The sequence below is a fragment of the Penicillium brevicompactum genome, assembly GCF_028827555.1.
Source record: "Penicillium brevicompactum strain IBT 35665 chromosome Unknown utg000003l_segment0_segment0, whole genome shotgun sequence".
Taxonomy (NCBI): Eukaryota; Fungi; Ascomycota; class Eurotiomycetes; order Eurotiales; family Aspergillaceae; genus Penicillium; species Penicillium brevicompactum.
The window spans coordinates 2,538,163-2,557,773 of record NW_026623206.1 but is presented as its reverse complement, the minus strand read 5'-3'; the positions used below and the strand labels follow the sequence as shown (position 1 = coordinate 2,557,773).

Here is a 19,611-nt window from a genome sequence, read left to right as displayed (position 1 = left end):
ATGGATTTGTTCAGAAAAACATGGCCCATGATACTATTATTGGCATGTCATTGCCACCCTTGACGGGAAGACAAAGAGACCCCTGGCTTCTTTCAAGGCCGGCCTCATGGCAACCACTCCGCGTATCATCTTTCCAGAATGCAATCATATCTGTCGAGGCCATGGCCCGCACTCGTTTGCACTCTGCTATCTTCCCTGTCAATTAGTCTCAACGCCGGACTGACCGTTTGAGGACGTGTTCTCGCCTTGCGCTCGCTCGGTGCTTAGCTCCCCAGCGAGGAATCGAATGCATCACTTTGATCGTTGTGAGATCAAGCACCGAGTATGGATACCTTCGAAGCTCTTTTCCCTCGGGATGCCAGTGCCTGTGAAACAGGCAAGCTGTGGTATGTTTGCACGATAGGCAGTTTTCGTGGCTGTTGCTCAACCGACCCGTGCACATCGGGGGTATGTCCTGAGAATGAGGATGATCCTACGACGACCTCCGCAACGAGTTCTTCGGATTTGGAGCTCACGACCGCTGGGGCTGTCAATAGACTTCCCAACGTGACACCTAGAACGACGACAACTTCGTCCGTGACCACATTGACTGAAGCAGTCACGGTTTCATCAGACGATCCAACGTCGACTATGTCTGCTTCTCCAACATCCCGAACCTCAGCGTCATCTTCAAGTTCAAAGCTTTCCACAGCTACTAACACATCCACTTACCCGGTCGTTGCTGCCACAGATGCAGCAGCCTCTCCATCCACCACGCCCACCGGAAGTTCTAGTACAGCATCTTCAAATCGCGGGGCCATAATCGGCGGAGTGGTAGGAGGTCTAGCAGCTTTGGCATTGATTGCCCTTCTAGTCTTCTGCTGTCTTCGCCAAAGAAAAACGCAGAGGCATTACGGAAGGCGTTCAACATCTCTGTCATGGTGGTATCCGTACGGCCGTGTCCAAAAAGACCAAGCAGCCGGATCCGAGATGAAAGAGCCACAATCCTATGATAGCGAAGCATCCAGTAAGCAAGTCCCAGCAAGCTTTCGAGGGCATTCTAACAATGCCACAGGGTCGTTGACAGCGTCAAGCACTGTTTCCCCAAGCAACACAGGAGTTACATCAGGAATCCACCTTACCCCAAATCTAGTACTGACCTCATCTTCAACAAACCTCATTTCATTCTCGCCGCAGAAGCACCAACTCCCACCCACACCACAGCTCTCAACGGAACTCTTCGCTTCAGTCCCACGACGTCAACACTCCACACCCGAGCTACCAGACACAGGCTTCCCACGGCCGCGCGCCGAACTAGCCTCAAATCAACAAAGCGAGTGGATCAATATCCCGATAAATCAACGCCGTCAGACTCCTATTAGGACCAGAATAGGTCCCCGAGCATGGGAATCACCCGCTCTCACGCCTATCGCAGCGAGTCCGCGCGAAAGTCCAATCCGGGAGACCAGGGTCGACGCTGGACATACGCGTAGCCAAAGCGATGGCTGCAATGCACCTGAACCCAGACAAGTCATCACTGCTGATGGGGTCGTGTTGGGAGCGAATCTGGATCGGTATTCTAATGGGCTGGAGATTGCTAGGTCTTTGGATCAGCATAGGGGCGGTGGTACTGAGCATGCTGGTACGGATCATGTTATGAGCTTCATGCATTTTGGTGGATCTGAGGGTGGTGTTGGGCTCAGCTTGAGGGGTCCTTCTGGTGGTTCCACTAGTCGAGATAGAGAGAGATCCGATATGGATCGCACGGTTGTGGGTGATCTTGAGGATGTAGAAGGTGATGTGCCGCCTGCTTATGAGGCGAATGATGGTTCGCTGCAGCCGGAGATCAAGTCTCCGTCTGGTAGGATGGAAATGAGTCTGAGGGGTGTTTGAGAGAACTAAGATCCCTAAGAGCTTTTAGGTCGGAAGCTTGTGATATTTGTGCAAGTGTTGTGTTTAAAATTGGCATGTCGAATGGGCCATGTGTTTGATGAGACTTGATGATTTACTATGCCTATTCGGCTGCCATATAATTGTTAGGATTGTTATATTGTTTTCAAGATAATCTCAGCCGATCTCATCAAGATCAGATACAGAGCTTGCTTACACCCGGTACCCTTGCCAGCCGCCTTAGCTGCATGGCCCTGGAAGTGAGAATATAGTTCTTGAGGTCAGTCATGAAGAAGGGGCCTCTCGGTTCGGCTATCGATGCTATAATGCCATTCTGGGGCATTGTCAATAATCTTTTCGGCAACCCTGCTTGTAGTATCTCTGCGGAATTTCAATAGATTTGGCAATTGGCGTACATACTAGATGTTGATCCGCTGATGCAGGCCATTCAGCTCCAGTAATTTTGAATGACGGCGTACTGTACATATTCAAGACTCGGTGTATCCAGACAAGTCAATTCCAATGTTCATTTTGTCTAATCCGAAACCCTAACACTTTTGTATCTTTCATATATCATATCCAAAAAGTTTACAGCAGCTTCTTCAGCACGGCGGTCTGCTCCAGGACCGCACGCTTGCTGGTTCCACCGATAGCGTCCTTCAGCTCGACAGCACGCTCGTAGTCCAGGCAGGCCTGGACGTCGGCATCGAAGCGCGAGTCAATCTGCTGGAGCTGCTCCAGAGAAAGTGTGTCCATGGGCACATTGGTGTTCTCGGCCAGGGCAACGACGCGGCCAGAGATGTGGTGTCCCTCGCGGAAGGGAACACCCTTGCGGACGAGGTAGTCGGCAATCTCGGTAGCCAGCATCTCAGGGGCCAGAGCGGCGATCATCTTCTCGGGGATAACAGTGAGGGTGGAGAGAACACCAGTTCCAATCTGGATGCTGTCGCTGACAGTCTTGACGTGGTCGAGCATGGGCTCAACGCTCTCCTGCAGATCCTTGTTGTAGGTGGTGGGCAGGCCCTTGATTGTGCACATCAGACCGGCCATCTGACCGAAAGCACGGCCAGACTTTCCACGGAGGAGCTCCAGGCTGTCGGCGTTCTTCTTCTGGGGCATGAGAGATGATCCAGTGGAGTAGGCGTCCGACAGACGAACGAAGCCGAACTCCAGACTGCTGTAGATGATAAGATCCTCGGCCCAGCGAGAGATCTTGAGCATGAAGGAGCTACCCCACTGCATGGTCTCCATAGCGAAGTCACGATCCGCAACGGCGTTCATGGAGTTGTAGAGCAAACCATCGAAGCCGAGCTCCTTGGCCATGGCCTCACGGTCGATGTTGAAGCAGTTACCGGCAAGCGCACCGGTACCGAGGGGGCTCTTGTTAACGCGGGCAATAACCTCACGCAGGCGCTGCAGCTCGCTGGCGAAAGCAGTAGCGTGTGACAGGATCCAGTGGGACCAACGGACGGGCTGGGCCTTCTGCAAGTGGGTGTAACCGGGCATGAGGTAGTCGATATCTTTTTCGGCGCGGGCAATGGAGACCTTAATCAGATCGCAAAGGTGGTTGTCGATCAGGCGCAGTTCGTCGCGGAGCCACAGGCGCATGTCCGTGGCGATCTGCTCGTTGCGCGACCGGCCGGTGTGCAGCTTTCCGCCGATTTCCTTGCCGATGATCTCGCCGAGGCGACGCTCGTTGGCAGTATGGATATCCTCATCGTTCTCCTTGGCGACGAAGGTGTTGGTTTCCCATTCCTTGGCGATCTCCTTGAAGCCACGCTCGATCTCGGCGAACTCTTGTGGGGTGAGGAGGCCGGAGTTGGTGTTGGCGCGGGCGAAGGCAATGGAGCCGGCAATGTCCTGCTTCCAGAACACGCGGTCATAAGGAAGGGACATGTTGTATTGGACCATGAGGGGGTCAAGGCCCTCTGTTTTTTCCCAAACGAATGAGTCAGTGGAATTTTTGGTGGGATGGAGGGGTTGCGGTACTCACGGGTGAAGCGGCCTCCCCAGAGCATGTTTTCGGCGACACCTTTGGGATTGCTCATTGTGGATGATGTAGGATTGTTCAATGGCTTGGAAATGGAGGAAAAAAGAGAAGAAAGAAGTCTTGAAGGCAATTGGGCCCCCTGCATCGTGGAATCACGGCCGATCATCGGTACGCTAAACCCAATTAGGCATATCTGGGGGACTTTGCTGATGACTCAATCTTGTTGACCTCCCCTTGGTCGACTATCCTCACTCTATACATCGCGATTGAAAGATCCAGGACTCGGTTGAACTCGATAAATACACACATACTCCGTATCGGGGGTAGTAATATGTCAGGCCATAAACTTTCATTTCGAACTTACACGTCCCAGCGTTAATCCAAAGCCTCAGTTATATATAGTTCGATCATATACAATACAACCAGCGAAATATGCCTTCGAGGTTTTTTTTTTTTTTTTCGAGCATTTAAACTCATTGGAGGATACAAATTGGAACGCATGTAATCGAATGTGACTTGTCCACTCCACAAGGATGATGTAGATATCTAATTCCTCCAATCTCAGCCTCAGTACTCCGTAGTCTGTACTCCGTAGTCTGTTATCTAAAACCGGCGGTCCAGCCTTGGAAAAATCTTGGAATGGGTCCTCGATATTCAATCACACAACTCAATAACAGTCCAGGCAACAGTTGTCAAAATCTGTCCTCCAATCTTTTCCATGACCCTGCGACTGGCCCTGTTGACCCCAGACACTTCCGTGTGCGCCCAAGCCCCAACACGATCTTGAGTTTGACTATCCTCGAATTCAAAGCTGCTGCCCCCGAACACACCATCGGGCGCTAATCCACGACACATGATCGCCTTCGATAACGGAACTGCAAGTCCACAGCCCCGATGTTCCGGTTCAACATGTAATGTCGATAGCGCACCGTCCATACCCAAGAAGCCCCAAGCGATAGGCTGTTCTTCAGCATCCTGGTCAGCAGGTTCGGAATCCCGATAGACCGCCACACCAGGCATCGTAGAAAGCTGATTCCTGGACCGCGGGATATGGGTGCGACTTTGCACAAGATCTAAATGCCTAGACTGAACGCCCTCTCTGCCTTCGCGATCACGGAACCTATACCCGACCGGGAGAGGCAGATCGGCAGATCCATGATCAGCAGACCTTCCAGACTCTTCTTCGGCGCCGAAGTCAGATCTTCGGAAATAGTACTTGAAGTAAGGTGGATCATCGAAGCGATGGACACGAATATTGGAGATGGGATCCGACGATGTGTAGGTTCCTGATCGCTGCAGAAGCATATAGAGACCAGTGTGCAGACTGCCAATGAGGAAAGCCCGGGGATCAGGCGCGGGGATCAGGGGCACGCCATTATTGACAATGGGGATTGTGTTGGAAACAGAGGCCGAGGAGATCTGAGTTCCAGCCGTAGATGTGGCTTGAGCTGACTTTTCCAAAGATGACAGGTACGATGGCAGCAAGTGGGTTTTGACATATGACAGCAAAGCCAAGATTTGCGCGCGGCCCAAATCTAGCGTATCCTGGCTAGCGGATAAAGAGAACACAATAGGATTGGAATTTGCATTGTCATGACCCTTGTTACTATTAGTAGATTGTGGAAGCGAGTCGCGTTCCACCTTTAATATCTTTGCGGCGGTCGCACTATCGCTGACAGCGTCGATCGGCTGAATTGACGTGTGCTCCGCTTCGAGGCTGGAGTAAATGAGCATCTGGGTCTCGCGGCCACGAAAGAGATCCACTCGCGCAGCCAGCCACGGTTTCTCAGGGTCAGGGGTCGAACCGGGCGGGAAGGTCGCCAGTAATTGGGCGGTTTCGAAAGGAAAAGCGATACCATGTTGAATTCGTCGTAGCAAAGTCAAACTATACGGCAATTGAGATACGAGCGCCGGCATCAATGTGACAGCATCGTGCCGGTAGATGCATGTGTCGGACTGCATTGTGTACGGAGTACTCCGTAGATGTGCCGAATACTCCGTACCGGGTACCTGGATCCAGGGACGCTTGTGTGAAAGGAGTGTTCCGTTTTGGAATTATCAGGACTATCACCGAGCAAAACTAGTAATTTGACAGATGGCGATTGACAGATTGACGACTGAGTCAGAGTGTGGGCCGGAAATTAGGGTCATCGCGTGATTGTTAGGCGGTCCCCGAGTAAGGCCGAGCTAAGCCGCACTTAATTTGATCGCACTAATCTCCCTCTCGGATCTGGGATAGATAAATCAACCCTTCCCAAGGAATTATCGGTATTTGTCACGCTATTCACCTGGTCTGTGCCTGTGGCGGTGCGACACTATCGATTCTGACGGGGGATCCGCGGGCGATCTCTGTCAAATCTGCATTGGCGCTAGAAGGATCGGTCTTTTTCTCATTCTTTAACTGGGTGTTTGCATTACTAGTGGAAGAATCTTCCTCAAGGCCTATAGGTACGGAAATTTCAAGGTTTCGTCTGCAGGGACGCTATGTCATTATACTCCGCTGTGATACCACCCAGCTGGGACTGGCGTGCTCATCACAGTTTTTGTTCCTCAATCGAGGAGACCATAGGGAACACCAAAATCACAAAGGAAAAAAAATAAACAAAGGGATTCGTCTCTCATGAATGCGATCTCCTACCAGGGAGTCCGCGCGCCAACCATCCAATCCTCCATTGCTAGCCACTCACTCCAGCGAGCTTCGGCCACTCGGATTTCTTCCTCCGAAGGATCGCGCAGGGGTCTCAGGAAGGGTGTTTGCTCATCTGGTGAGAGATCGTAGGCTGCCTTGGTGGAAGCCCAGCCACTGCTTTTGGCCGTGAAGAGATAGTTTGCGCGCTCTTGTTTGTAGATGCACCCCACACCAGCCTCCCAGTCACCCCCAAAGAAGCCTTGCATAATTGAAGGAGAGTCTTGCGCCGTAACAATCAATCGACGAATATAAGGCCGCAGTGACACGAACGGTAGCGACCCAGACTCAGAAGATGAACCACCGCTTTCAGCAGGACGCTGGCATGGGAGTCGGATGTTGACAAAGGCGGCGATGGATTGCACAGCCGGCGTATGCTGGCTATAGTCGACAAAGTGCTGGACACAGTTCTTATAGTGTGGGTACCAGCCGGTGGTGTCAATACGGCCAAAGTCGCTGTCGTTGAGGGCCGACTGGACTTCCGGGTTGTTCATTCTCTCGTCGGGACGCTCGCGCCTATCCGAGATGCGTTCAGTGGCTCGATCGGATCCTGAACCAAGGCGAGATATCTCAGAATACTGACCATTTCGCAGCCTGTGCGACAAGCTCGAGCGGGGCACAAGGGGTGGACTTACGCTGAGCGGGATAGTCGCGAGAACACGGATCGCGCATGTCCATGCGTGGAGAGTTTTCCCAGCACTCTCTTCCAGAACCCTGCATGCTCAGTGACATGTTCAGTCGACATATGTATTTGATAAGTGGAAGGATTGAAGAGGTCAAGACTGGCTTGAAGATCTAGACTGGAGAGATAGATTGGGGTTATGAGTCTGGGGGAGCCCAAAGCCTTATAGCTCCGCGCTGGAGCGCAGACGGGGAAGACCGATCCATCAAGGGTGCCAAAATCGATAACCTTGGAAGATCACGACGGACTAGTTCGGCTTTTCGGAGGGGGTAAGGCAGGGTGGGTCGGGCAAGCTATCGAAGAATAAGCTTGAGCCACAGATGTGGTCACTAGCCACCGATGAGCCACGGACAGGCCGAGGGTGTGGCTCGTGCGCTTGCCCGTAAGTGGTAAGGGGGTTGTGGCTGTGATCCTACAATGCAATTGTCGACTAGTCCTCACTGGGCAACCCCCATTGTCGATCTAGATTCCTTAGTGCAATCAATAGTTCGCTTCTAGTTGCTTGCTATCTCACCCTATATTGCAATGATTTGGAAGCGCTAGCGGGAGATCAGACACCTCGCATTTACTTTTTACCATTTAATTTCAATTTTAATCTTTTCGGCACTCGATGAACTGGTTCAACTCGCTTACTCTTTGGATTATTCGACCTGTGCGACATTTGACAGTTCCCTAGTCCACTTTTCTCCCCAAACGATGATCAAACCCATTGCTAGTTTCCTCTAGCCCTAGTAGTACGTGTAGTGTGGGATCACGGATCGGTTCGGGGTGTGGAACTGACATCACATCATTTACGGAGTAGAGTCCCGCCAAATCCAGTTTTTCCTGGCATTACGTTGTAGGACAAGGATGTCCTGTCCTAACTTAAGAAATGACAACATATGAGCAAAAAACGCGTACAATATGCAAGGGGTAAAAGTAGAACGAGACGGCACAGTTCGTGGTCGTTCTGCAAGTTGCCTGCAGGGATTATCCCAGAGAAGAATAAATCAATTCAGTTGACTAAAATAACTGAAATTAACTAAAATAAATGAATTAACTACATGAAATCCTCGTATTCAACTTTCCCACATCGGGCACCCCGATAGATCGGTTGAATCGGTTGACGCTCGGACACCCGTCCATCCAATGACGAGGCCCCGCTTGCCTGAATCGTGGCCTGGCACACCCGACTTCCTGGGTGCAATTAAGATCGAATCTATCCACGCCTGATCTTCCCCCGCTTCCAAATTACTGCGGCTGACTCGAGTCGTGTTTTAAATGCGCCCGATATCCCTAACTGCCTTGCATACTTGACCTTGTACTTCGCCCGTTATCCTGCATTCACTTAAGTTTTCAGTGATCTATACTTCGTGGACTCCGACACTGCCCAACTCTCTCTCTCACATCCCCCCACCATGGGTTACATGACCAACTATGAGCCTTACGTGAGTTATATTCAACATTTAAACAAGTATCGATCTAACTTGTATTCTGTGACAGTCTCGGGGAAGCATCGATAGTAGACGCTCGCCTCCGCCAGATGAATTGCTCTCGCCGTTAGCAGGGCTCTACCCGCATGTTGCGGCCTTACAGCCACAGTACAATCATAGCAACTGCACATTCACTGGCTATCAAGATACGGATTATTGGGCAGCGGCCTACACGACACAGCCTTTGGAAAAGTCGTACACGTTAACTCGTCGTGGAACGGGTAAGTCCGATATCACATTCTACTATGGTCGCACACTCTGACAGGTTTATAGATGGTCTTCCATGTCGATTTGTCTCTAAACTACGCCGGCTACTAAGCCGAGACGACCTCAAGTACCGCCGGGGATCCCGGGCGACTGCATGAACTACCAACTTGTCTCTCTTTCGACATCGTTTTCTTTCTCTCCGTTATATTCAGCGATTCACAACACGCACACATCTCAGCGACTTTTACTTCAACCTGCTTTTGCCCTTCGCGGCCTATCATTCGACTCTTTGAACATATGCCATTGAGGCTTCAACTACCGGAACACTGATCCGGCATCCATTTCTTTTGTTTGATAAATCTCCCGGTTTTCACATCTGAATCTGAGTTCTACTTTTTCTTGGGACAAGCGACATTACAGCGAGGCGTTATTCGGCAGTTTATTTCTACCCTGGAGGGTTTTTGCAATTTCTCATTCGTGTCATACCATTTATTCGCAAATACTCTATGTTTGATGTATATACAGATTTTATCACATACAACGGGCCTTGAGCCAATATTACCGCATTTTGATAAACTCTTTACACCGCTTGTTCTGTTCTAATGCCGTCACGTTGAGTACGAGCCCCAACGCCAATCTCCAAATACCGAACGCAACCTCGGGGTTTGTGCGTCGAATGGCAGGACTTGGAAGTCCCAGAAAAACAAGGTATAAGGTTCCCCACAATTGATAGCCACCGTCAAATCAGAATGTGAAGCCCCCCCCTTGCCCACCTCCAGTCCTGGCAGGAGATGCCACATGCCAAGCAAGGCGTGGTCATTTCGTCCTCCGTGAACCCTGTTAAGATGACCTCATTAATTGGACCATTGCTTTTTTTCCAGAACCAAACCCTCGTGGCTGGATCCCAATGCCACGGTAGTAATTCAGATCCCTGCCAGGGGAAGGAACATTATACCTTGTACCACTTGAACCCTGTAAAGGATGGTGTGGAGTGTTTGCGCCCAATCCCCATAAGTGAATTCAGGCTCTAGCTTACGTAGATCACCCCGACATCTGTACTCCGTATGAGCAACTAGAGGCTAAAAAAACGACGATCCTGAGCGACCAGCAGCCAATCATCTGCAACTTGATGTCGATACCCTGTCGGTGATCGCTCATCATCAATATAGAGGGGCTAGACAGACTTAACCGCCTCTTGCGACCGATGAAATTCTATATGACTCATGTCACTGTATAGAATATCAATATCGCATTAATGCACGCAATAGGCACGAGATAGGTTCCTGCAGAGCGATGTGAGACAAAGTTTCAGGGGTAACCACGCACCTTCGGGGTTTGAACCTTGTTTTTTGCATTGAAGTCGACTGCTACTGCTGCATCACAAATTCATGATATTCGGGCGCTTGCGCCTAAGGGCCGACCCGTGACGATCGCATTTGGTCTGTGTTCCCGCAAAGCATTTGGAATGGGGGATCCAGTTTTGAGTCAGGGTTCCAATGGGATCTTCATGGGCTGTGGAGCAATGATCGCTACGCCATCAGCACTACAGAGTACTATGTTTGAATCGTTTCTGCTATATTGTCTCTGCTGACCTGGATCGACGATGGTCTGGATCGACAACACAGTGCAGTTCAAGAAACTTCCCCAAGTTGCCCTGTTTCGGGGATTTATGGAACTGATAGTGTCAAAACATCTGTGCCTGACTGCAGGGGCAAAGTAAATGTGATACGATTGACAGAACATGGCGGACCGAGCAATCGCCAACGTCTCAAGCCATTGAGAGATCAGAAATCGAGGCAAATCGCGGCAATTCTCAAATGCAATCGCAAGGGTGACGGTTAGCCCCCGGATTTTGCTTCGCCATGCACGATACGCATGCAGCACGTACATGGTAGCAACCAAATATGATATATATGATATGGCAATATGCGAGTATCATTGGACGATTATCTTTCAATGATCACCACGAGACCAGAGCAGAGAGATTAATCGAAAATGTGATATCAACTGCACTTGGTCAACGATGAAAATGGACACGACGCTAAGGAGTTCATGAGTGAAGAAATCTGATGGCGCAATCTGCATGCCACCTCATCTCAAGCGTGAAATCACCAAATACGAACTAGTCAAACCGTTGCATAATTCAGATGAAGTCTTATTGATCAGATGCAAAGCCCTGACAGCGCAAAATACTGACCGTGGGGGACCGAGCACGCTTAGAAGTCTCCTGCAGCAGCAGATAGATCTCATTCCCCTCATTCCCATTTAGGCCAGTTCTTGATGTCCCAGGACACATGGAATTATGCACATGTCGCGTTCAACTTACCCAAAATGGGAGTATGATTTGAGGATAATGAGATAAGAAGCCTCTGTACAGACTTGGCCAGATTTACTCATGCTCTATCTGGCGCCCTACTTACTGCGGGACTTATCGTTAAATGTACCAAGAGCTAGAGAGACTACATATGATGTACGTTATCCTTGATACTTCTTTGGCTCTGCGAAAAAAGAAACTCAACCTCCGTGCCACGATGCTGGATGAATATCATTCACCCGGTCCGACGAGATTAGCCACAGCCACAGAGCGGGGTTCTACGCTTCATATAGTTTCGACAATATTGTGTAGATAGCAAAGCAAAACGAGATGTCAAGCACAAGTTCAATTTCAGTAGCATTCGGCAATTAACGCTTAGAAAGTCGACATAAACCGAGGGCGAAGAATGTCTGCAGTCAATTACCGACGCAGCCATCCGAGCCAAACTCAAAGTTCGCCCCACACCCCGCAAGTTCGACTCCGGATTTTTGGACCACAACATATCTCCAGCAATGTCAGATCATTCAACATCTTCCGTCGAAGCCCCCAAATATGAGTGCTCAGTATGTCTCAAGAGATACAAGCGGCGCGAGCACCTCTTCCGCCACCTCAGCTCCCATACATCGCAGCGACCACACCAATGCACCCTATGTAATGGGGCATTTCAGCGCGCCGATGTGTTGAAACGACACATGCGCACCTGTGATGGTGGAGGGTCAAGAGCTACTAGCCGGAGACGAGCCTGTGATCGCTGCGTTCGTCAAAAGAAGGCTTGTAGCTCGCACCAGCCATGCCACAGCTGCGTGAAGAGAGGTGCCCAGTGCTGGTATCCCGCAGATTCAGGATCCTCGAAACAGCCATCTCTTGGGAGTGTCGACGTGTCTTCACCGAAAGATCCGGCATCAAATCCGATGGAGTTAACGCCACCGGTCTCAAACCCAGTGATGCCCTGGGGGTTCACAACTGAAGAGTTGCAGAATCTTGGAACGAGTCCACAGGAAACACTTTTCGACTCAGCATCTACCCATTTACCGAATTCGAGTTGGCAGGAATTCTCCACCATAAACCCTGAGACTCCGGCAATGTTTGAACCATCCGTCTCAGATGAAGACTCTCGTCAATCATTGGGGTTTTTGGATAAATTCACTAGCAACACCGGTCTGGTTTCAAGCTTTGACTGCGGCACACAGGAGCAGAGAGAGCACCTCTCTGCCGAATTGGACCGACACATCTCGTTTCAATTACAGCAGAGAATCATGTCGTTACCAGCCCTCGGCATGAATGTTCCATCGCCTACGATTTTGGAAGCCATCAGCGACTCAAGCTCTACCGACGATTTTCCACTAGACTGGTTTAATGATCCACTGTCTCTCAAAACCCACGAGATCTTGTTACTGATCGAAGAAGTCGTCACAATAAAACCGCGGAATAGTTCCGTGACTTTAGATTGGACACCGGCACTGAAAAGTGCATGTCTACAATTTTTTTCACCATCGAATCTGAGAAGGTTTTTGGGATTTTACTGGGCAATTTGGCATCCCAATGTCAATTTTATTCACAGGCCTACTTTTGATCCCCTCGCAGCAAAGCCAACAGTACTAGCAGCAATGGCCCTGATTGGTATGATGTCTGAGCTCAAAAAGTGATAAAAGCTAACGGCTGTTCAGGTGCGTGCGTTTCGTCCGATATGCCTGATAACGAAGATGCGAAAACGTGGTTCAATTGCGTGGAAGAGATGGTCTTTATAGATGATGATTTCAACAGTGATATGACCTATTCACCATGCGGTAGCATGGCCAGCCAGCGACGCAAGATTCAAGCGCTCCAGGCTGCCTATATAGTCTGTCTCTATCAGAATTGGGAAGGCACCGACGCGAGCAAGTCTCGCATTCGACGCCATCGATTTGCCACCCTTGTGTCTGTAAGTTGAGCACTACTCTGGGTGGATGATATTGACAATCGATAGACCGCTCGAGATATTGGAATCACCTCGGCCAGACACCTGAGCTACAGCGAGCAGGGTCGGCATGACTTTGAGTGGAAAGAATATGCAGCTAGAGAGGAGCTGATACGGTCAGTGAATAATCGATGCAAGAATGATCAGGTTCACTAAAGATGTCTAGAGTTTTCTCGTGGATCTATCTCCTTGACTCGGCATTTGTGATTTTCAACAATCTTCCTCCCAGAATGGTCATCAAAGAGATGAGACTACACATGGCAACACCCGAAGCTTGTTTCCAAGCACTCACAGCAGACCAATGCCATCATCAGATCCAATTATCTCTACCAGCCAGAAGCCCTTACTGGTCTATCTCATTCCGAGGTGCATTTGAATCGCTATGCAAAGATGACCCCTCTGCCAACATCCACCGCCTCCTCGCCACATTATGTCCACTGAACCTGTTTGCATTGACATCCGGTATGTTGCATTGCAGCGCGAAAATCAATATATCTGACAACCACATTCAGCCATCCACTCTCAAATATTCCAGCTCCGCAACGTAGTTGGAAGTTACCAACTACTCGCCCCGATCCGCAACGCACTGAGCAACTGGCGCGACATCTGGCAGTCGTTCTCATCAAACTTTCCCCAGGGAATATCACCACACATGACCATCGAAGACCTTCACATTCAACCCGCCGAATTGTGGACCCGGATGGGATTTTGTCGGTATGCGCCGGAGTATTGGCTCCTGGCCCAATTGATGGCGGATCGGTTGGCGATGTTGGGGACGTCGCAGCAGGTGAATGAGCTGGAGCCATTGGAGGAGGGGCCGTTGGATCCCATTCTGAATAAGTATGATCAAACCAGTATGCGACAGGTGAACGACTTGATCATGGGCTTTCAGACATTTCAGATTTGATGTCTGATCCCTTGTACCATTACGACCTTATCAAAGAAAGACGAGAGGGAAATGAAACAACTTTTTTTTCCATTTATTCATCGACGGACGTCTCGTATGATCTTGAGAATGGCAATTCCTATTGCTGAAACCACACAGATTTTGAACAAAGGCCAGAACTCCGGGAGTGGGATTTCACTGGGTTTGAATCAGAATCCAGCCTGGTATCGATGCACTGGCACACTCACTCGTCACTGGCAGAGCTCGCCACAAAGCCGGCTTCTCGTTCTGCTTCAAGTTTGAGGGCTTGATTGTCTCTCCAGTCGGGTTCTCCGTGGAAGCTAGGTATTTGGTCGTTGGGGTCGTGGCGTTGTGTTATAGGGTTTATGACGGATGCATCGTGCGTTGAGGACTCTGTGCTAGCCGTGGACTCTAGTTGGTTCTCTTCGACGGTTGGAGATCGCAGCTGAAGGGGGGCGCATGTCGCCTGCAGACTGAAGAGGAGAGCAAAGAGCGCAATGAGCCACGGACGGAAGAACATGCTCGCTTCGTATACAGTACGAAGGAGAAGAAGAAGAGGTTAACATTGGGGGGTCATGAGCTAAAGTATGGCTCAAAGATGCTTATGAGTCTAACTGGGAATAGTTAGGTCGGAAGTGGATATTGGACTTGTAGATCCAGGCTTAAACAACATGAGGAGCATCTCTTGGCGCTTATTGGACGATAACGCGGTTCGGTGGCTCAGCAGTCTTGGCACGGACTTAAGCTCTTCTTATCGGCGTTGATGACCTTCACTTTCGGAGAGATCCTGTTGAACTGGATCTGCCCGTTTAACCGACTCTTTTAGACCCATACTCTATTTCTTGTGAAATGGAACTGACGACATAGTTCCAAAGTTGAAGGGCCACACACCTCATTTGCCGATAATCTTCCGATCATGCGCATACATAATCAGAGCGATTTGACCTGCAATTGCAAACCCGAGCACTAAAACCCCTAATGGAAATTGAAAGACCTTAACATCCCCGAGATCGGCATGTTGATTCGGTGAGTGCCGTTCCCCGGACCGTTGATTACGCTTGGCATTCTCGAGATCCGCCCCGGGCCCAGCGGAATCACTTATCAAGGCAGCCAAATTCCCCCGATATGCAAGTTGATGACAGCCAAGAAATCCACAGTGGAGATCCCTTCATAATCAACCGAAACCCTGATTACTCCCTTCAGTGGGCTCAATGTGGATATTATAAATCCTCGCTGTGGCTTAGCGAGATCTGGGGTTCATCTTCAGGCAGCAGAATAACGGTCACTCAAGAGTCACTCAAGAGTCAAGAGAATGTGGCTCGGTGTGGTCTTTATGCTGTACTCGTACCCCTCCGCTTGGCGTGGTCTCATGCACTGGGGCTTAGACAGCCCTGCCCAAATTTATTGGACTGCATTGTCGTGTGTCAGCAACATGTTCGTTTTCGTACGGAGAAGATGGGTACAGAGACAGTCAGCCAAGGGTTTGTTGGTCAAACCCGGGAGCAGATGTCTGGAAATAGAAATTATATAAAAGTGATTCATTCGCCTGAATGATCGCGCATCGTCACTGCAATGAGAGGGATTTCAACGCCTGGAATGAAGAAACTAAATCAGATCCTCTTCTCTTTCCTCTTCGTCGCCTTACTCGCTCCAGTCTTAGCTGTGCCACGTGAGTATGATCTGTGTATCAGGAATTGTGGGTAATTGGTCGGTTGACTCTTGGAACAGAAGCAGACACTTTTCATCTCACCAACCCAAAGATAATCCCATCTTTCAGAAACAGTATCTCAGCATTGAGCTTTGATATTCTTGCTGATATTCCCGAATCAAATTCCACGATCAAGTTTGCCCTAGAAACAAATGATGACCTCATCTCGCAAGATGCCACTATCCAGGATTTGAATGGTTATGGACACACAGAGAATGGAGATCAACTCCACAACGGGCTCTACCTGACCAAGGGAGAGTCATGGATTAAAAGCCAGGCCACTGGTCGGTGGCAGGAGGCAGGCTGGGCGCGGCTTGCCGTCAGCCAAACGGAAGAAGGTGTCGTCGTGGATGGAACATTCACCGTGTTCTTCTCGCAGTATGAGATCCAACTGGAAAGCAATGATGGATCGTCAAAGATGATAGCCTCAAGACATACCTCGGACTTTGTGATGGGAAATCACACGACGGAGTCGATGTGTGCGACTGCCCCAGAAGAGTCTATCACAAAACGTCAGTTTGGACTGGTCAACGCCTGGAGCGATAATTTGGAGAGCACCATCGGCGATACCGACGGTTGTCCGGATACCAGGCGGGTTGCTAATATTGGTATCATGACTGACTGCACATACACTGCAAGCTTCAACTCGTCGGAATCTGCCCGCAGGTACATTCTAAACATGGTCAATACCGCTTCGGTTGTGTTTGAAAATAGTTTCAACGTTTCCCTCAGCATCCAGAACCTGACAATCAGCGATGGCCAGTGCCCGACCACCACCTCGCAGTTGACGGCATGGAATACTCCGTGTTCCAATGGAGACATGAACTCTCGTCTGCAGGCCTTCTCTACGTGGAGAAGTTCATTCAGTGATGAGAACGCCTACTGGACTCTCCTGACTGGATGCTCAGTGAACGGAGGTGAGGTCGGTGTCTCTTGGATCGGGGCGTTATGCAACTCCGGTTCCGGCTCTAGTGGCGCCAGCAACGGGGGAGCAAGCGCCAATGTGGTCGCGCGGACACAGTCCGAATGGCAGGTTTTTGCGTAAGTTGCTTTTTGACCAAATGTGAGCTCTAGCTGACCGGCAACAGTCACGAGTCGGCTCATACCTTTGGCGCGGTACACGATTGCGATTCCTCAGCTTCTTGCGGATCGGGATCATCTCAATGCTGCCCCCTCTCTTCAAACACCTGCGATGCTGGTGGACAATATATCATGAATCCAGTCTCTGGGGTAGGAATGACGCGTTTCTCCCCGTGTACTATTGGCAATGTGTGTTCTCGGTTGGGATCTGGCCAGGTTGACGGTCGATGCCTGGTGGACTCCAATGGAAATAATGGAACCTCTGGAACATGTGGAAATGGAATTGTCGAGGCTGGAGAAGCCTGTGATTGCGGCAATGGAGCCTGTGATGAGCAGGAGACTCAATGCTGCGATTCTGTGACTTGCCAACTGCAGGGAGGAAATGAGTGCCGATCGGATACCAGAGGAGGTACTGACGAAGGGCGGGGAAGCCCTGGAGGTGGAGGTGGGCAGTCGAATCGTGACTCTTTGTCGTCATGGGTGGATGATCATCTGCAGCTGGTCATTGGGCTTGCTGCTGGCATCGGTGGCGCCTTCCTACTGCTGGTGCTCGGGTGCATTATTTGCTCTTGCAGACGCCCGAGGACTCCCAAAATCCCACTACGGTGAAAGTTGAATTTATTAGCATTTTAGGAGTTATTGGGGTTCTGAATGAAGTTGAAATATCAAGCCTTAGCATTTGAGCGCAGTTCGTGATCCTCCCCCACACCTCCGCCAGTACCCACAACCCACCTCCACATCCGCAACTATACGCCCGCTTCAACTCCGAAATTATACTCTGTCTAAATCAAGGCCAGAAAGGTGAACAAAAAGGAGAAGGACATGAAACTATATAAAGAGAGCGGGGGATGTTGAATTCTGGAAATAGTCCTAGTTGACTTTGATTCGGGTTTGAATTCACCAGCACAATGCTACCGATCACTCTCATTCTTGGAGCTGCAATTGCATTTTTGGCCGGATTTAGAGTATGGAAAATTGGCCAACGCCCCAAAAACTATCCTCCAGGGCCACCGACATTGCCACTGTTGGGAAACATCCATCAGGTAACGTTCCCAGAAAAAAGAAAAAAAAAAAAAAAGCATACATGGACTAACACTTACACAGATGCCGTCTCGCGATGCCCATCTTCAATTTGAGAAATGGGCTCGGGAATATGGCCCAGTCTACAGCTTGATGCTGGGCACCAAGTGCTTGATTGTTCTGTCCAGCGATGAGGCAGTGAAAGAGCTATTGGATAAGCGAAGTGGCATATACTCGCATCGCCCAGAAATGTACATTGGACAGACTCTGTGCAGTGGTAACCTCAGACTACTTATGATGGTGGGAATTTGTCACTGGATATGATGATATTGTAGCTAACGTATTTGACATATAGGGTTATGGTCAGACATGGCGCGGAGTAGGTGAATCCAAAATCCTCATTCATATCTTCCATGCTGACTCTCCTTTAGTTTCGTAAGATGATTCATAGTCTGCTCAATGTGACTACTTCCAAGAAGTATATACCGTACCAGATGTTGGAGAATCGACAACTGCTACATGATATCCTCACTCAACCGGAAGGATTTCTCAAGCATATTCGGCGATACTCAAATGCCCTGACAACAACCATGGTCTTCGGGTGGCGCACACCGACATATGAAGATGAAAAGATGATGCAACTGTTTGACGGCTTCTCTGAATTCGCCGATATCAATCAAACCGGAACAGCAGCTATCATCGACTTCTTCCCATGGCTGCGAAAATTGCCCGACTTTGTGCTGCCAGCACAGAAGAAAGCAAAAGAGCTCCACAAACACGAAAAAGCACTGTATCTGGACCACTGGCTTCGTGCCAAAGAAGAAACCCGCCAAGGCAGAATCAACCCATGCTTCTGCGCGGGAATGTACGAGGCGCAGAAAAAAGACGGGTTCAGCGACGACCAAGCCGCATATATCTCTGGAACCCTCCTGGAAGCCGGTTCCGATACTACCTCGAGTACCTTGTATGCTTTTGTACAAGCAATGCTCCTCTTCCCCGATGTTCAGCGCAAAGCTCAAGAGGAGATCGAGAAAGTCGTGGGACCGTCTCGACTGCCAGTCATGGACGATCTCGCCGAGCTGCAGTATATACGCGCATGCATGAAAGAGACTGTGCGATGGATGCCAACGACTATTCTGGGTGCTGTTCCGCACGCAGTCACGAGAGATGACGAGTATAAAGGGATGTTCATTCCGAAAAACGCGGGCGTCATGAACAACGTGTGGGGAATTCACATGGATCCCAAGCGTCACCCCAGTCCCCGCACTTTCAATCCGGATCGTTATATGGACGACTATCAGAGCTTTGGAGACGCGGCTGCGAATCCGGACCCGGCCAAGAGGGATGTCTTCACGTTTGGCGCGGGACGCCGTATCTGTCCTGGTATCCATGTCGCCGAGCGCAGTCTGTTCCTCGGAATGTCGCGTATTCTTTGGGCCTTCAATATCGAGCCTGAGATGGAGGGGGCAAGCCTGTACTGCCGGATCCGGATCGGTTGACCCAGGGCTTCGTCTGTATGCCTGAGGAGTTTCCGGCAAAGATCACGCCTAGATCGAAGGAGAGAGCGGACGTTGTCATCCAGGAATGGAGAGATGCGGAGAGAGATTGTTTGGAGCCGGAGACTAGGCAGTGGGTGCAGTCTCCTGTGGGATTATGAGTCTGTTTATTAGATTGAGGCCAAAGCAAGGATAGTCGTGTCCACGGATTTCGCGGTGCTGC

The 19,611-nt window shown here is 50.1% G+C and overlaps 9 protein-coding genes across 9 annotated transcripts; 5 read left to right on the top strand and 4 right to left on the bottom strand.

The window, feature by feature from the left end:
• Window positions 1-324: 324 nt before the first annotated feature.
• On the top strand, window positions 325-1,872 carry N7506_004862 (uncharacterized protein; the record flags this gene model as incomplete). The annotated part of the gene is made up of 1 exon (XM_056954156.1): window positions 325-1,872. One exon carries the CDS (start codon window positions 325-327, stop codon window positions 1,870-1,872), a length of 1,548 nt encoding a protein of 515 aa, XP_056813045.1.
• A 585-nt stretch (window positions 1,873-2,457) lies between these two features.
• On the bottom strand, window positions 2,458-3,917 carry N7506_004861 (argininosuccinate lyase ARG4; the record flags this gene model as incomplete). Its single annotated transcript, XM_056954155.1, has 2 exons — window positions 2,458-3,797; window positions 3,863-3,917. 2 exons carry the CDS (start codon window positions 3,915-3,917, stop codon window positions 2,458-2,460), a joined length of 1,395 nt encoding a protein of 464 aa, XP_056813044.1.
• Window positions 3,918-4,513: 596 nt separating this feature from the next.
• N7506_004860 (Acyl-CoA N-acyltransferase) lies at window positions 4,514-5,821 on the bottom strand (the record flags this gene model as incomplete). The annotated part of the gene is made up of 1 exon (XM_056954154.1): window positions 4,514-5,821. The coding sequence occupies one exon, from the start codon at window positions 5,819-5,821 to the stop codon at window positions 4,514-4,516; it is 1,308 nt and encodes a 435-aa protein (XP_056813043.1).
• Window positions 5,822-6,493: 672 nt separating this feature from the next.
• N7506_004859 (uncharacterized protein) lies at window positions 6,494-7,290 on the bottom strand (the record flags this gene model as incomplete). The annotated part of the gene is made up of 2 exons (XM_056954153.1): window positions 6,494-7,061; window positions 7,181-7,290. 2 exons carry the CDS (start codon window positions 7,288-7,290, stop codon window positions 6,494-6,496), a joined length of 678 nt encoding a protein of 225 aa, XP_056813042.1.
• A 1,334-nt stretch (window positions 7,291-8,624) lies between these two features.
• On the top strand, window positions 8,625-9,064 carry N7506_004858 (uncharacterized protein; the record flags this gene model as incomplete). Its single annotated transcript, XM_056954152.1, has 3 exons — window positions 8,625-8,654; window positions 8,710-8,920; window positions 8,973-9,064. The coding sequence occupies 3 exons, from the start codon at window positions 8,625-8,627 to the stop codon at window positions 9,062-9,064; spliced, it is 333 nt and encodes a 110-aa protein (XP_056813041.1).
• Window positions 9,065-11,732: 2,668 nt separating this feature from the next.
• On the top strand, window positions 11,733-14,084 carry N7506_004857 (putative C2H2 transcription factor; the record flags this gene model as incomplete). The annotated part of the gene is made up of 5 exons (XM_056954151.1): window positions 11,733-12,840; window positions 12,888-13,141; window positions 13,187-13,293; window positions 13,344-13,639; window positions 13,690-14,084. The coding sequence occupies 5 exons, from the start codon at window positions 11,733-11,735 to the stop codon at window positions 14,082-14,084; spliced, it is 2,160 nt and encodes a 719-aa protein (XP_056813040.1).
• Window positions 14,085-14,161: 77 nt separating this feature from the next.
• On the bottom strand, window positions 14,162-14,604 carry N7506_004856 (uncharacterized protein; the record flags this gene model as incomplete). Its single annotated transcript, XM_056954150.1, has 2 exons — window positions 14,162-14,261; window positions 14,312-14,604. 2 exons carry the CDS (start codon window positions 14,602-14,604, stop codon window positions 14,162-14,164), a joined length of 393 nt encoding a protein of 130 aa, XP_056813039.1.
• Window positions 14,605-15,680: 1,076 nt separating this feature from the next.
• N7506_004855 (uncharacterized protein) lies at window positions 15,681-16,837 on the top strand (the record flags this gene model as incomplete). The annotated part of the gene is made up of 2 exons (XM_056954149.1): window positions 15,681-15,753; window positions 15,813-16,837. 2 exons carry the CDS (start codon window positions 15,681-15,683, stop codon window positions 16,835-16,837), a joined length of 1,098 nt encoding a protein of 365 aa, XP_056813038.1.
• A 1,139-nt stretch (window positions 16,838-17,976) lies between these two features.
• N7506_004854 (cytochrome P450) lies at window positions 17,977-19,391 on the top strand (the record flags this gene model as incomplete). The annotated part of the gene is made up of 2 exons (XM_056954148.1): window positions 17,977-18,192; window positions 18,324-19,391. 2 exons carry the CDS (start codon window positions 17,977-17,979, stop codon window positions 19,389-19,391), a joined length of 1,284 nt encoding a protein of 427 aa, XP_056813037.1.
• Window positions 19,392-19,611: the final 220 nt, after the last annotated feature.